Below are 15,755 nucleotides of genomic sequence, written 5' to 3' on the forward strand. Positions count from 1 at the left end.
AATGGAATATAAAACAGACACTGAGCTGCTGACTAAAGTTCAGCTGGTTTAATCAAGTGAAGGTATTCACCAGACAATAAGATATGGAACAACAAAATGGTTTCCATATGACTGTGCAAGGTGCCATGAATTTAATACACTTGCACCAATAGAGATTTTCCCTTCCCCTCCCAAAGTGTACCTTGGCTTTTCAGCACTCTGGCATCCTTGAACTGGTTTTTGAATGTGATGGGAATTGTGTGGGGGAGAGAGGAACAAGTGGCAGTGGAGGTAACACCACTCATTTTTCTAATTTAGAAGTATCTATAGCACTCCCTGACTGTAGTTTCCCAGTTGTTTAGGCAAAGTGTGACTTTTTGAGAAAACAGCTTAGGTGAGTAGATGAAAGGTTTGATTTACAGATCACTCTACTTCCATATTAGTTGAAACCTTAGGGATGTCACCCCTGTTGAAGAGCCCTGAAGCTGGCCAGGTAACTTTTGAAATCAGATTTAAGCTGACAGGTGAGCCCTCTGCCCTTGCTAGTGGCCTGTGAGGAGGAGCTGAGGGTACACAACAGCTCTCACCTGTGGGAGGAGTGGACTGCAATCCACAGCTATAAAAAGTGGATCAGCTCTGGGGAACAACATCTGTCCTAGCACCCTGGCATTGCAATCTCTTTGAGGGGACAGTCTCTGGTCCAAACCCTAGTCCAACAGAATTGCTTGTCACACAAATCCCTCTCCACTCCACTTGTTCCGGCTATGGGGAGCTGTGGCACCAGATATATGTTCTTAGGGAAGAGCTTTTAACCCAAACTTCAGCAAAAACAGAGGGGCAAAAAGTTTTGGGCTGGGGGGAGGGAAGGCAGAACAGAGTTAATGCTTCACCCTTTTGTGTGTGAGAGTGTTATGTGTCGTAATGTAAGAACTTTGGTCTTGCCAGGCACGAAGCCAGATTTAAACAACGTATGCTGGAGCTGACGGACACAAACAACATTGCCTACTTATTTCTGTCAGCTGCCAACAGATGGCTGGAGGTCAGGACGGTACGTTCAGTTTTGTCCCAGTCATGGTTTTGAAACCTTGGAAGCAAACAGAGACTTTTCCTGATGCAGAGAAGATAATAATGAGTATTAATCTCATGAGGAGATTATACACACAGTTCCTTAAAATAGATCAGGATTGTTATGTTAAACCCAAAGGGTTTTTTCAGCTTTCTTGGCCAGGAGTAAGAAAATACAAGTCTGCCTCATCTGCTGCTGCTGTGCTGTCTAGCGTCTGAAGGCAGTGCAAGAACAAACATTTACAAAACTTCAAACAAGACTTTCTCTACTACTGTGCAGCATCCACAGACCTGTGACAGCAGGAACTGCTTTCAAGCAGAACGTGGCTTTTCAGTGGCTTTGTGAACTGTGCCATCCTTCTGGCAGGGCTGTTTTAGGCACATTGATCTCCCAGGTCTTGAAGTACCTCTCCAGCAGCAGGTTTCATCCCACAGCTGTAAGCTAAACCTTTGCAGGGCCATACTGTTTGGGATTTTATTGTTTGATATAATGCAAGATAGCAGAACTAGACTCCAGAAAGAAAATGACAGCAGGTCCAGAAAGAAAATGACAGCAGGGCACAGTGCAGTCACTGACAGTGATGTAGGCTCCTGGGTTTTGTAGGGGTTCTCTATGAGGGACTTTCCTGATCTGCGAGTCAAGAAAAGGCAAACAAAGTAACTCTGATTCCCTTATTCATCTGAAACAGAAAGAGCAGTGAATAAACAGAGCAGTGGCCTGATTCTGCTGGACATAAATAGCAACAGGCATGATTAATCCTCACATCAAAGGCTGTATAGTCACCTTCTTTTCCTGCTGTAGCAACAAAGTTATTCACCATATTTTTATGATGTGCTCAAAGCTTTCAGCTTCTTACAGCATCCAAGATCAGCTGAAACTGCTTCCAAATCTAGGACAGATAAATAACAGAGCAACAGCCAATCCTGGAATAAGCCTGTTAGTGTCTCACAGTCTTAGACTTGCTTACGTGCCGAATGAATTTGGTCTATGAATATACCTCACTTCCTCGGTGCATTAGAAATAATGTGGTCTTGCCAAGGAATAGTTCATTGATATAGCCCTGCCTAAGGGTGGTACAGTGGTACTAAGATCACCAAAAAGTTTGTGGGATTTAGTAGGAGCTGTTAAGTCCTGTCCTAGCTGATGATGAAGACTGAAGACCATTATGCTCCATAGGTCTGAGTCACAGAGTCCCAGAATCACAGAATGATTTGGGTTGGGAGGGACCTTAAAGCCCATCCAGTTCCAACCCCTGCCATGGGCAGAGACACCTTCTACTAGCCCTGGTTGCTCAGAGCCCCATCCAGCATGGCCTTCCAGAACTGAGGCAGCCACAGCTTCTGTGGGCAACCTGTGCCAGGGCCTCACCACTCTCACAGGGAACAATTTCTTCCTGATATCCTATCTAAACCTGCCCTGTGACAGTTTGAATCCATTCCCCTCTAAAATTCGAGTCTGTATTCTGCTCATCAACACATTTTTTAGACAGATGAACTGGGCAGCCCTCATTTCAAATATCAGAAGAAAAGATTCCTGACAGGAATATCGGACAGGAGGAGAAAAATGAATGGAAAATGTGATCCAAAGTAAATATAATGCAGGCAGCAGTGGGAGAATGGGAATACCAACTATATCCCATTAATCAGCACCTTGACTCCATGAGATGACATGTGGCATATACTTCAAACCTGAGATAAACATCAAGAAAATGGGTTCCAGCTCCTGTGAAGCTTCTGCCAATAAAACATGTGCATGATCTGTATAAATTCTACCAAAAGCCTTCTGGGACTTCATGAAGTCAATGATACTTCCTTTTTTGAGAGAGCAAACCCATATTTGAGAAGACCTGAAGGAGACTGGAGAGAGGGGAATTGATTTGTTTTAGTGGTGGGAATTAGGGGTATCACTGTTATATCTTTCGCATGATTTTTTTTTTTTTAATATGCTCAGTAGATTTTTTGATCCCTGCTCTTTTTGGGGTGGCCACCATGGGATACCCTAGCCCAAATGAATTTACAGCAATTACTGGCCTTTTTTACTAATGTTCACTAATGTTCAGCAAGTTGCTTTGTGTATTTCAGGTTGGGTATCACAACCATGACCTCTTCCAGGGAAAACACCAAACCAAAATTAAGGGCTAGGTGTCATTATATAAATAATTCTTTGTAAAGTGGTACTGCTCCACAGGTAAAGAAATGCTCTGGTTGTTGCATTTTTTTCTTTTTTGTTCCCCTGTCTCTCATTCCAGGATTACCTGGGTGCTTGTATTGTCCTGACTGCTGCTGTCACTTCCATCACTGAAGGGCCACACTCAGGGTTTGTGGGGCTGGGTCTCCTGTATGCTCTGACGGTACGTGCCAAGGCCAAGTGTAAGAACTTCCAGACCAATACATAATTTTATAATATTTTTATGTGTACATTGTCATCTCCCAGCTTTCTTAATCTTGAAAAAAAGAATCCTCCAAATAATGGACTTGAGCCAAAGCTGAGAGAGTTCAGGGCAACTTGGACTTGCTTCAGGTTTTATGAGCCAATTTTAAAAAAACACAACCATTCCCAGGCCCTGTATGCTCCCAAGAGGAGCAGGAAAATTAAAAATGCATAAGAGGACCTGCTGTGCACTCTGTTTTGTACAACACAATGCTGCTTCCACTTCTACATGGCAAAACCTTCCAGGAAATACAGGTTGTCATCATCTGGGTATTCTTTAACCATAGACCAAATAAAATAATTGCTGAAGAAACAGAATTATCAGCTTTGCCCTTGGAGGGAAATTACTGAGATGCCCAAGATTGTCCATGAAATTATGAATAGATTTGGGGATTGGGACCTTTGTGGGCATGGTTCATCATGCCATGTAGCAGTAGAAATGCAGAGGAGATGGACTTAGGGATGACAAGGTTGTGGTAGTCTAGTAGCTGGTTCATTTTGCTACTGTCATTAGCAGTGAGGAGAAGGAACAGTATTTTAGTGTACCTGGCTGCAAGAGAGGCTAAGTGTGCATCAAAGAGCACAGAGTGAATGACAATCACCACAGAGAGTAGAAGTATTCATGAATTAATCATGAGAGTGGGGATGAAATATTACTGAATGAACCACGAGAGTGGGGACAAAGGCAGGATGATGATAGTGGCAGGAAGAACTTTAGAAACCACGTCTGGCATGGCAAAAATTTTTCTGCTTTGAAGCACTGGTATGAGGAAGGGATAAAGATGTGGGTCTAACCATGAAGTCTGTCTTTGCACATAAATGCTGGGGAGCCCGTGACTACCACAGAAAGTCCTCAGTTGCCTTAGGGTGACCTTAGATTCCCTCTGTGCTGCTGTTGCAACAGTGTGGTAATCTGTCAACAACTGAGAATCAGTCCCAGGGCTTCAGCTTCATTCTGAAGACATTCCCAGTAATGCTGCTTCATTAGCAGAGATCTGGAAGCTCCAGGATGTCTGCATCATCCTTGGCTTCTTTGTTTTTAGCCTGTGTTTGCTAACAGTTCATTCATGTGAAATGGGCACCTGCTGAAGTCTGGCACAACAGGTAGCTGTAGGCACCAAGTGATCACCTGTCTCTCTCCTACCCCACAATAACTCTGAAGAACTTCTGAAGGCAGCTGGATCATTATCTGTGTCCCCTGACATTGGTTTTCCTTTAATAATTACTCTTTGAAGCTGAGAGAGGACTGGTATTTGGACCTGGATGAGAGTACATTGTTTGTACCAAGGTGTTTACAGTGGATATCCTGAGCTTATTCTCTCCTCTTCTATAAACACTGCCAACTCCTTTTCACAAATGTGATGAAGCCTGAGATAGTGGGCAGAGCTTTTTGGGTGCCAGGCTGTGTTATTAAATCTGCCAGATGTAGGATAGCATCCAGCCACTACAAGCAGGAGTTCTGCACTGTTTTGCTTATCTGCAAAGTTTCCCATTTCTCTAACTCCCTAACTCAAAAGCTGGACCCCAAATAAGCAGGTTTCTGAGCATAGAGGAGAGAATACCCTATTAAGAACTCAATCTTTAGGACAAAGCAAGCAACCAAGTCCTCTAAATTAACAACAATTTTTGCTGAATCTCAGTGAAAATTATTTACTGTTTGCTTATTGCATCAATATTAGGTTAGTGGTAAAGAAGTGAGACTGGGTGATTTATTCTTAATAAAGTCCTTATTTGGCACTCACCAAAAAAGATGGCAAAGCCGTTCTCTGAATACTTTTATGCAAAGGGTGTTTTTATTTTTAAGTTTCTAATATTTCATTCTGGTACATAATATATCTCAAGTATTAAAGGTCCTTGGCAATCAACTCCTCCTAATAAGATCAGTTCTTCTTTTTTACAGAAGAACCTAAGCACAGACTTAGGAAACAGATTTACAACTTTCAGCCTTTTCAGCCTCAGTAGCTTACACAGAGTTTGTGTAAGCTACTGAGTATTGTTAGAGAACTAATAATCAATGATTATCTACTAAAAGTAATACCTTTACTATAGAGTAAAGGATTTTACTAAAAATCCTTTTCATTACAAATGAGAATAAAAACCAGGAAGAAAATATTGCTGAACTGATAACACATTTTTTCCCTCATATATTTCTAAGCTAAAAACTTCTCATATTTTTCACAGAGAGAAATGGGTTATCTAAATATGCAGAAATGAAATTATCATAAAATCTTTTCAATATATTTGCAGTGAACTTTCTTAATCTCTAGTTACAGTCTTTGAAATATTAGAATATACATAATAGAAAATACTTCCATAGAGCACTTTCAATTTTGATTATTTTCTGTGCTTGTGTGCTGAAAGAAGACACCTTTCAGCTCTGATTATTAGATGCTGAAAACAAGAGATCCCCTCAATCAGTCAGAGTTTAGGTACAACGTTTCCATACTTCTTCAAAAAACAAGGATAAGAATACCAAGCTCCAAATTGGTGTCTTAGGGCTAATTGTGTTGGAGTATGACTGGCTTCTTATGGATTTGATGCTGTTGCACTGAGTCTTGAACTGCTGTAATGTTAAAAATACTCACTATGTTGAGTCAGGCCAAAGATTTTCAAAAATGTATTAAACTTTATTACCAAGTGGGCAGATGAATAGAAAGAAGGCTGAACCCTGTGCTTGTTTTCATTTTGTGATGCAGATAACCAACTACCTGAACTGGGTAGTGAGGAATCTGGCTGATCTGGAAGTGCAGATGGGTGCAGTGAAAAAAGTACACAGCTTCCTGAACATGGAGTCAGAGAACTATGAAGGCTACCTGGGTATTGCTCATATTCTTTTTGGGGCTTTACATGGTAATGTGAAAGAATGGTAGACTTGGTCATGCAAAATGTACACACCTCTCTGGCCAAAATCTGATCTCATTGAGCTGTAGTAACTGCCACTGGTGTGAGTGACAAGGATAGCTAGAATAAGCTATGAAAATATGTTGCTCATGATAGTCAACACGAAAAAAATCCTATCGAATTCCAGGGAGACAGAGCAAGACCCTGTAGTACAATCAGAAAATACCACAGTTATAGATGAGATGAGCAAAATATCCATGTAAGTTATTTAGAAAACAAAAATAAGGATAAAAATTAGAAATGTCACATGCTTCAAAATCTCTGATCTTTGTAGCAGATGGGGACTACAGGATAGGGCCATGTTGGCAATCAGACCTCAGCAACTCTTCTCTGAGCTGCACATCAGAATTTGTGCTCCACACACACTTTGAATGGGCTTTGATTTCTATTTTAGAAGTGGTTGAAGTGCAAGAAAAGACTCATAGGTCAAGAAGCTTCCCTGGAAAGCCAAGCTCCTTAGTCCAGAGACCAAACCTGCTGTGTATTTGCAAATTAGGATGAAACACTAGCTGCGATAATGTCAACAGCTCACATTGTGTGGCAGTAACAACTTCCTTCCTCAAGCTGCCCTTCCTGTGCCTGTCACTTACCCAAGGCCATGCTAAAACTGCCCTGACACCACGTTCTCTGCTCATTTGGCTTCTCCCTGTTGCAGTGCCAAGAGATGCTTTAGTATCTGCCCTCTCTCCCTGTGTGTGGAAATCTGGAAGCCAAGTGCCTGCCAGACATCTCCCAGCTCAGCCTCCCCTTGGCAGGGAACTGGGGCTCAATTTCTCCATTGGCTTAAAGGATGGTGGCCAGGCAGGAGATGGGGGAAAAGGGGCTGTTGTAAAGGGTGACCCTCTGGCAGAACTTACTTCAGTTTGTTTTTCTGTAACTATTTCAGATCCCTCTCAAGTCCCCAAAGACTGGCCCCAGGAGGGGGAAATCAAGATTGAAAATTTGTGTGTTCGCTATGAAAACAACCTGAAGCCTGTTCTGAAGCATGTGAAGGCCTATATCAAACCAGGACAAAAGGTACCATATCAAGCAATTTCCCATCATCCTCATTCCTGTGCAGATCCTTCATTACTGAGCTTTCCTTTATAAAGTGGCAGAGGAACAAGGTCAACAGCTTGCATTGGCAGATATATATATTTACCTCCCTGAGTCCTCTCTGAGGTCCCTGGGCACAGACCAAGAACTTGCAATGATAAAAGCTTATTCTTGGCTGGGATCAATTTTTCTTCTGAGTATCCCATGCCTTTCCAAGTCCATTTTCCTTGCATACAAGTAAACATAAATGAGAGATAAATTAGAGGGTAAAAACACAAGAGTATATCACATTTCAGCACAGAGTGTCAATGGCATCCAGGTCAAAATGCTGAAATGCTCTGAGGACAAGTCCTTGTAATGAGAGGCAGAAAAAGGGAGTGTGCTTGCTGTGCTATTTTGTGTTTTCCCTGGTGTGCCACCTGCCATTGGAAAGGATCTTTCTACTCACCAGTAGCACAATCCAGTGCAGCTTTCCCAAAAGAACTTCAGGTGTAAGTAAGGAATAAGGAGTACGTAAGTGAATACTCTGTGAGTAAGTGACGTTCTCCATTTTTTGCAGGTTGGGATCTGCGGTCGTACTGGCAGCGGCAAGTCCTCCCTGTCCTTGGCGTTCTTCAGAATGGTGGACATTTTTGATGGTCAGTTTTTCCTGGAATATGTTGTCACTCCTCACCTGCTCCCCACTTATTTCCTCAGAAGAAGCAAGGAGCCTTTTTGATAGTTTATAACCTGGTTCTCTGGCTCAGAAGATATTTGATTAGAAATGTTATGCCTGATCCTTCAAAGTAGAAAGTGCCCTATTGTGAATAACACTTGGTTCTTCCAGGAAATGTTGTGCACAGAATGTATTTCTAATTTTAAAAAAACAACATTTTGCATATGGTCTGACAAAATAATATGCACATTTTGAGACAGGATAAAAAATATGTAACTCTCTGGAGTGTCTAAATGTTTCCCTAAGGAATAACTGCATTAACTTATTACAGCTGTCAAAATATTAGCAGAGCAGAGAAGAAACTAGTCCATTCCCTTGATTTTTTCAAATTTTATTGTGCTTCCCCACAACTGCAGCAGAATCTGACTCAAGGGTTGGAAAAATGTTGCTATGTTATCACTCCTGCAGCATTTAACTGCCTCAGCTAATTGGCATGAACTGCTTTTCAGCATTTATAATACAGATACATGTGTGCTATTGTTGGAATGTAGAAAACCACTGGAAAGTAATATTTTTGTTTCAAAGACTTCCATGTTTCTAATTTAGCCATTGTGCATGGAATGTTTTCCAGGGAAAGCCCAGTAAGATGTGGGAGGATAAATGAACCTGATGAAGCTAATATTTGCTTTTGTTGTGGTTCTGTGCCTATATGTGTCTATGGTCACAGGCTTCTGACTCATGACCAGGATTCCTGAATTTATAAATATTCCAAAGAAATAATAACCATGCTTATGGCCAGCTTGAAATTTCCTTCTACTTAAGTTTTCTTTCTGTGTATTTTTTTTGTCTGCTTCTTCTGTATCCCTGATTTTTCCCAATGGGAATGTCTAAGCCTTTTCTAATCAAACTCTATTTATCCTTTGTGAACATCCCTCTCCCAGCTGGACCCATATTCAGCTTCCGTGCTGGTCCACTTCTGGGTGGGGTCCTGACTCTAATAAAAGTTACATAATAAGATTTCGAGTAACCTTACTAGAGCCAAAATTTCATTCATGTTGTTCCTTAAGTCTTCATTATCTCCTTAAATTTGTATCTGTCCCATTTTATCTCCCTACTTTTGCTTTGATCTATAGTGTTTCCCTTCTCTTGCCCTCTGTTCAAACAACATCTAATTTCTCTTGTGTATTGCTTGACCATCCCTCAATCTGTTCCCAGTTTCCCAACTCCTCTCAAATTTACTTTTTCCCTTAGGTCCTCTCATCTCCTCTTTTCTTTTCCTTGAGCACCCTGGCTTCTGTCAAATATGCATCTCCCTATTCCCCAGGCATGCCATATTAATTTTTCCCTCCTTATTCTACCTCATCTTCTGCTAACCCACATTTGTGAAGCAAAGGAATTGCTTAAGTTTATGCAACCACCAATGTCTCAAGAAAAAGTCCTATAACCTTATTTGGATTTCTTGAAGTGTGAAAATAATTGGTTTTGCACCTTACAGATAAAATCTTTATTCTTCTGGCCATATAATAAAAGCATACTTTTATAAAAGCATAAAAAGTACAATAATAGAAGTAGTCCAGCTAGGAGGCTGATGAAATCTTCCACTGGAACAGGGACACAGAGAGCAACCTACAAAATGCAGTATCTTGACAACGGAAATGACAGAAGGGACACACATACAAAGCTCTGAATATCCATGTGCCTGCCAGTTCATGGTTAAGTTCTCACTGTTGGGAGACAGAACTGATGAAATTAATCATAGGTACATCCCAGGGAGGAGTGCAGCTGCCTAGTGAAGCAATCCACATGAAAACTGGAAAAGTGCCTGATGGAAATAGACTTTACCATATCCTCACTGACCCATCCCTTCCCTGTAATCTCAAATCCCCTGTATCCATGCATAAATTATGCAAAAGAAATTGTTCCCCTTCTCAAAGGAAATGTCTTCAGCAACTGTAGTATTCAAGGGGAACAAAGAAAGGCACAGCAACATAAGTTGCTCTTGTTGTTGTTCTGTTTGGCTGTAATTGACCCATAATAAACTGTCCTTCTGATGCTATCATTAATCATATAGAGGGGAAGACATGTAATTTGCCTTAAGGGAGGGTGAGGGGAAGAAAAAGGAAAAGAGCAAGGTGACAATGTCACGGATAAGCTGGTTGTGTTCTTAGATACATTCACCTTCCCCATGTGTCTGGCAGTGCTGAGAGCTCACAGAGACAGTGTGCCATCATCTAGAGACCAGCCCAGAGGGGCTGTTCTACCTTTCCACCTGCTACCTGTGGATCACATGCTTTGTGCAATTCCCTCACATGTTCTATGTGTTGTTTGACACAGGGAGGATAGTAATTGATGGGATAGACATCAGCAAATTGCCTCTGCACACGCTCCGGTCCCGGCTCTCCATTATTCTCCAGGACCCAATCCTGTTCAGTGGCTCCATCCGGTAGGTGTATGTCATCAGGGGTGGCAGGCAGCATTGCACAGCCTGCCTGTCACGGGAGCTGTGGGACAGGAGAGGATGGAAAAGGCAAGGAACCTTCATAGCTCAGTCCAATACATCTGCTCAGCCTGCCAAGTGACACACAATGGCAAGGTGTTAAATTTTCAGAAAACCTGAAAGTAATTGCAGTAACAAGACTCCTGTTATGGTTTTCTTTGCAGCTTTAACTTGGATCCCGAATGCAAATGCACTGATGACAGACTCTGGGAAGCTCTGGAGATTGCTCAGTTGAAGAACATGGTCAAGTCATTGCCAGGAGGCCTTGGTATGTCTGAACCAATCTCTGGGGTCATGGGCCAATACTGGAATCATGCATGCACACAAATAAACAGATCCATCCCATCTGACACTCTGGATCATCATGTAGGAGTGACAGGCACATAATGAAGATTCTCTCTTCGTACTAGAGAGAATATTCTTATTAAAAAGCTGAAGAATAGTCTGGTTTCCCATGTACTCTGGAAAAATCCTGAAACACCTCAGCATCATGGTGTGATTCTTAGTGCTGTCCTGTGCAGGGCCAGGAGCTGGATTTTGATGATCCTTGTGGGCTCCTTCCAATTCAGGATATTCTATGATTCTATGATCATAGTGGGATTATTAGTAAGGAGAAAAAAAGAACAATTTTATCTCCTTTAGCAGAAGCTGGCTCTGCCAGCAGAGCTGTAAACACTGATGGAGCATTTTTCTTACAATTTCAGATCCATTACATGAAGGAAGCTCACATATTTATTTCCATATCAAGTGTATTTCTTATTACTAAGATATTACCCTGCAACCCACAAGATTTCCTAACAATTTGTGCCAACTGTTTGTTTAGTGATATATTTCTCCTTTTCCAAGAGGCTGTGCTCATTTTTCTTGGTATCCTTCCATCCCACTGGTCAGTCAAGGTTATGGTTATTGGCTTTTATGGGGATTTTGCTTGGCCCTGGAATAGTGCACAAGCAGAGCTTTCAGGCACAGCTTTTCAGGGGTGCAATGTTTACAGGGACTGGTTTTGTTACAGATGCTATGGTCACAGAAGGAGGGGAAAACTTTAGTGTGGGGCAAAGGCAGCTCTTCTGTCTGGCCCGAGCCTTTGTCCGCAAGAGCAGCATCCTCATCATGGATGAAGCCACAGCATCTATTGACATGGCCACAGTGAGTACAGCAATTAGCTAATTAAGGATCTACCAGGAGAAAGGCATCTTCCCTAAGTGTCAGCCACAAAGCTGTGAGATCTCTGTAGAAGAAAAAGCTGGCAGTGTTTTTGTTTCTCTCAGGATAAAATGAAATGCTCTAGTGAATCCCTGATTTCACAATTGTGACATTTCCCTGCTGGGAAAGAGATTGTGTGGAATATGCTTGAAAACATGTGAATTAGAATGTAACAGGATGAAGCAACTGGAATGAGCCTTTTCCTCTGACAGGAAAACATCTTGCAGAAGGTTGTGATGACTGCCTTTGCTGACCGCACTGTTGTAACAATAGCAGTAAGTATTAAGCCAGAAAAAGCTCTTTTTTCCTCATTCCTCAGGCAGTTAACCCTGCCCTTCCCCAGATAAACACCAATACTTAAAACTAAAAGCATCACAAAATAGAGCTAAACCACGAGGCCAGAATATTCCCATGATACCAGAACAAATCAGACACCTACTATCAACCTGAAATTTTGTAGTAAATACTGTCTTGCTATCAAACTAAAACACTTGGATCTGAAAAAATACTTTACAGGGAACTTCAGCATCTGCACTGTCTCCAACAATATTTGAAATCATTCTTACTAAAAAATTGAAACTAATTGAAACCATGGTTTGAACCATTACTGAAAGTTGTATCAAAATCTACATCATATACTTGGTGTGGTTTTCCAAGCTGGGTTATATTTTCTCTCATTTGGAATAAAAAGCTGGGTTTACAATAAAGGTTTTAAAAACTGGAATCAATGGGAATTACCCCCCAAAATAATATCTTTTCAGACACGGGTTTATGATGTTCTTTCCCATTTTCCTGCCACTCCTAGTGCCCAAAAGTTCCATATAGCCATGCATGTTCATACATGCATGTGCATAGACATGTGGTGGATACTATGAAGAATATTTCTACCAGTGACAGCAGCATTAGTCAAGAAACAGAGGTTTTCTCCATGAGATAAATACGTGTTTCAATAGCTGTTTCATTTGCCTTGTCTGGAATCCAGTCCTGTGGTTAGAGATTACAGTCAGGCCTCCTGGACTCTGGTTTCAAACCTGTCAGTGAGTAGTTTGTGTCAGGCAAGCCACTTAACCCAGCTCATTTACAATGTGCTCCAAACTTCTTGGCTGTGTAAATACTGGAGATTCTGGTAGCTAGATTGCTGTCCTTCAGTTCCATGTTGGATTGTCCTTCTGGCTGGAATCTCACTTTTCTTTGGCTTTGCCTTTCCAAAGTCAGTGTCCCAAGTGAAACAGCACACATTAATATTTAGCTTTCCTCACATTTTTCCTCCTTCCTCTCCTCATTCACAGCTGATCCTTCCTTCACCCACCTGTTTTTCTGTTCTTTTTTCCAGCATCGCGTGTCTCACATCTTGGATGCCAATATTATCCTAGTCCTTTCTGGGGGCTTTCTAGTTGAATGTGACACTGCCTCAAACTTACTCCTCAAAGAGGACGGCCTGTTCACCACTTTGGTGAAGACTCACAAGTAGACTCTCAGTCCACACTGTTTACAGGACTTCTGGCTCTTTGGTAGTTATTTTTACCTCTTTAGTCTCCTTTCACTCTGCTTCCTTTCTACTGCACAGCTTCTGAGAGGACAGTGCAAGAAGGTGTTTGTTGTGTGGTTCCCGGGTTTGTTTAATTTCATGACTATTTATGTTGATCATACCTAAATCTTAGACATGCAGCTGACATTACAACTACCATGTCAAGGTAATCCAGCCCATGAAGTGATCTCTGACTTTCCACTTGTGTAGTGAAATATCACACTTTTAAGAGGTCATCTCATCTATACCTGACTGGCTGTATTCATATGGCCTTCAAATTAAACTCAAACTGATTTCAAACCTGTAGCCTATGGGATTATACTGTTGCCTGGAGTGCACTCAAATTAGATCTCAGGGGGATTTGCAGAAGGCAACAGCCCAGGGGTGCCCTGAGATAGATGGAGAGCAGACTGCTGGGGTGCAGAGAACAAGGAGCAGAACAGGATTCTAAGCCATCTGACAGTGCAGGATGCTTCTCATCCCTATTTCCCACAGGGGAAGATGTGTTTCAGTGGGGCCATAGGATTTATTCCAGCATCTGTGCTGCCCATAATGGCAAAAGGTTAAGTTCATGCTTAAGTATTTTCAGGCTTGGTGGCAGAGGCTGTCAAGTAATTGAAGATCTCTACAGGTTAAAGTACAAGGATCTATTCCAAATATCACTGTGAACAAGGACAGCCTTTCCCTGATGGGGTTTGCCTTGCTTGAGGCCCATTAGTGAGAATTATCCAAATGAAAACCTCTGTTTGCTTTCCTTCGTGGCAGCACCGGGTTCACACCATCCTCACTGCAGACCTGGTCATCGTCATGAAGCGAGGGAACATCCTGGAATATGATACTCCTGAGAACCTGCTTTCCCAGGAAGATGGCATCTTCGCTTCCTTTGTCCGGGCTGACATGTGAACAGCCACAAAATGTATTTTAACAGCTTATTTTTAAACAGATGAAATGCAAATATTTTCTACTCAGTGTAACATCACTTTTACCTTTCTTGCTTTGTTTTTTAGAGCGTCTTTTTTCACACTTCCATCTTCCAAAATAATAAAGCCTATTGCAATACATGTATGTCTTGAAGCATTAAAAATGGCACTTTATTTAAAGCTATTAAACTTCACACACACACACACACACACACACACACATGCACACACAGAATGGAGAAGTTTTTACTTCCTGGGAATTTGGCATTTTCCTTAGAATTTTTACTGACTTTATTTTTGTTTAAAGAGAGAAAAAGAATGCACTGATCTTATAAACTTCCTATGTTATGCAGGAACCAGCAATCAAATCGTGCAGTTTGTCAGGGAAGCAAGAGGTTCCCCAGATACATTCTGTCCCCAGAGGGAAAAATTAGGAGACATCCAAGCCCATAACACTTGGGGCAGTCTGCTGTGCTCCAAAGGCATAAGCTCTCCAAGTTGTAGCAGAGGGACAGTGAATGAGGGAAAAGAAATTAATCAGGAATAAGGATGTTCTTCCTGTCCTTCACTTTAGTAAGCACACTTCAGTGGTGACAGAACTTTTTTCAGTGCAATGATGGTTTACTCCTACAGTCAGTTTCTAAATCCATATTAATTCTTACAACTTTCATTAAAGATTCAAATCACCCTATGATTATGCATGCTTTGATAGACTTATAGAGGAATTTTGTACAGTATCTCAAGACTTTATATTAAAATTGATCTGAATTTATAAACTTGATATTAACCAATCCTTTGATCATGTCTACTAAAATATTCTGCTTAAAACGGCATGTAATTAGTCAACCACTGATCATTTTATATGTCTTTTGTCTGTGGACCTGATTTCTCTGACCCTGAGAGAATTACAGCCTGTAATTCACTGTAAACAGTGGCTGATCTGTTCCCAAGGGAAAGTTTCTTGAGAGCTCTCTCGCTCAAGGACAATCTTTGTAAACCATTTTACTTTCTCAAAACAGTTCTGTATAACTGTAGATAGTGTGTTTTTCTCTTGTCCCACCAATGGGACAAGAGGTGGTGTTCCCCTAATCAATCATGTTAAGCCTGTAGGATAAAACCCTATAAAAACGGAAAAGTTCAAAAAATAAAGACCTCTTTTCCTAACAACTTGTTCTAGTGTACTGGATTAAGCCCACACTTCTACATCGTGTCCAACAGCGACATTGTCCTTCAAGTTCTATTTGGGGACAACCTTTATTTTCCTTTACACATTTGTGGCCTACCTCTAAATAAGATCTAATGCAAAGAGATGTGATTTTCCAATTACTTTTCAATTTGGAATTGAATAAATTTCAAATTATAATTTCAAATTTATTAATAGATTTAAATTAGATTTCAAATTATATCCTCAAGAATGTAGATGAAGTTAGGCACATTTACATCAGGCAGCTTTTCAAAGGTTACCTGTACCTGACTTTCACATGTGGTTAGATACTGACCCATGGGCACCAAGCATCCAGAAGGAGTTTCACAGGCATATT

At 41.2% G+C, this 15,755-nt stretch overlaps 1 protein-coding gene across 1 annotated transcript in view; it reads left to right on the forward strand.

Annotated features, from left to right (window-relative positions):
• LOC131591693 (ATP-binding cassette sub-family C member 9-like) overlaps positions 1-15,516 on the forward strand; it is a 69,836-nt gene extending 54,320 nt beyond the window's left edge. The window contains exons 33-42 of the mRNA XM_058862640.1: positions 925-1,027; positions 3,294-3,395; positions 6,172-6,292; positions 7,263-7,393; positions 7,971-8,049; positions 10,401-10,509; positions 10,728-10,831; positions 11,576-11,709; positions 11,979-12,041; positions 14,060-15,516. Of these exons, the coding sequence (XP_058718623.1) occupies positions 925-1,027; positions 3,294-3,395; positions 6,172-6,292; positions 7,263-7,393; positions 7,971-8,049; positions 10,401-10,509; positions 10,728-10,831; positions 11,576-11,709; positions 11,979-12,041; positions 14,060-14,197 (1,084 nt within the window). The 3' untranslated portion in view covers positions 14,198-15,516. The remainder of the gene's footprint in view (positions 1-924; positions 1,028-3,293; positions 3,396-6,171; positions 6,293-7,262; positions 7,394-7,970; positions 8,050-10,400; positions 10,510-10,727; positions 10,832-11,575; positions 11,710-11,978; positions 12,042-14,059) is intronic.
• Positions 15,517-15,755: the final 239 nt, after the last annotated feature.

This window comes from Poecile atricapillus, chromosome W, assembly GCF_030490865.1.
Source record: "Poecile atricapillus isolate bPoeAtr1 chromosome W, bPoeAtr1.hap1, whole genome shotgun sequence".
Lineage (NCBI taxonomy): Eukaryota > Metazoa > Chordata > Aves > Passeriformes > Paridae > Poecile > Poecile atricapillus.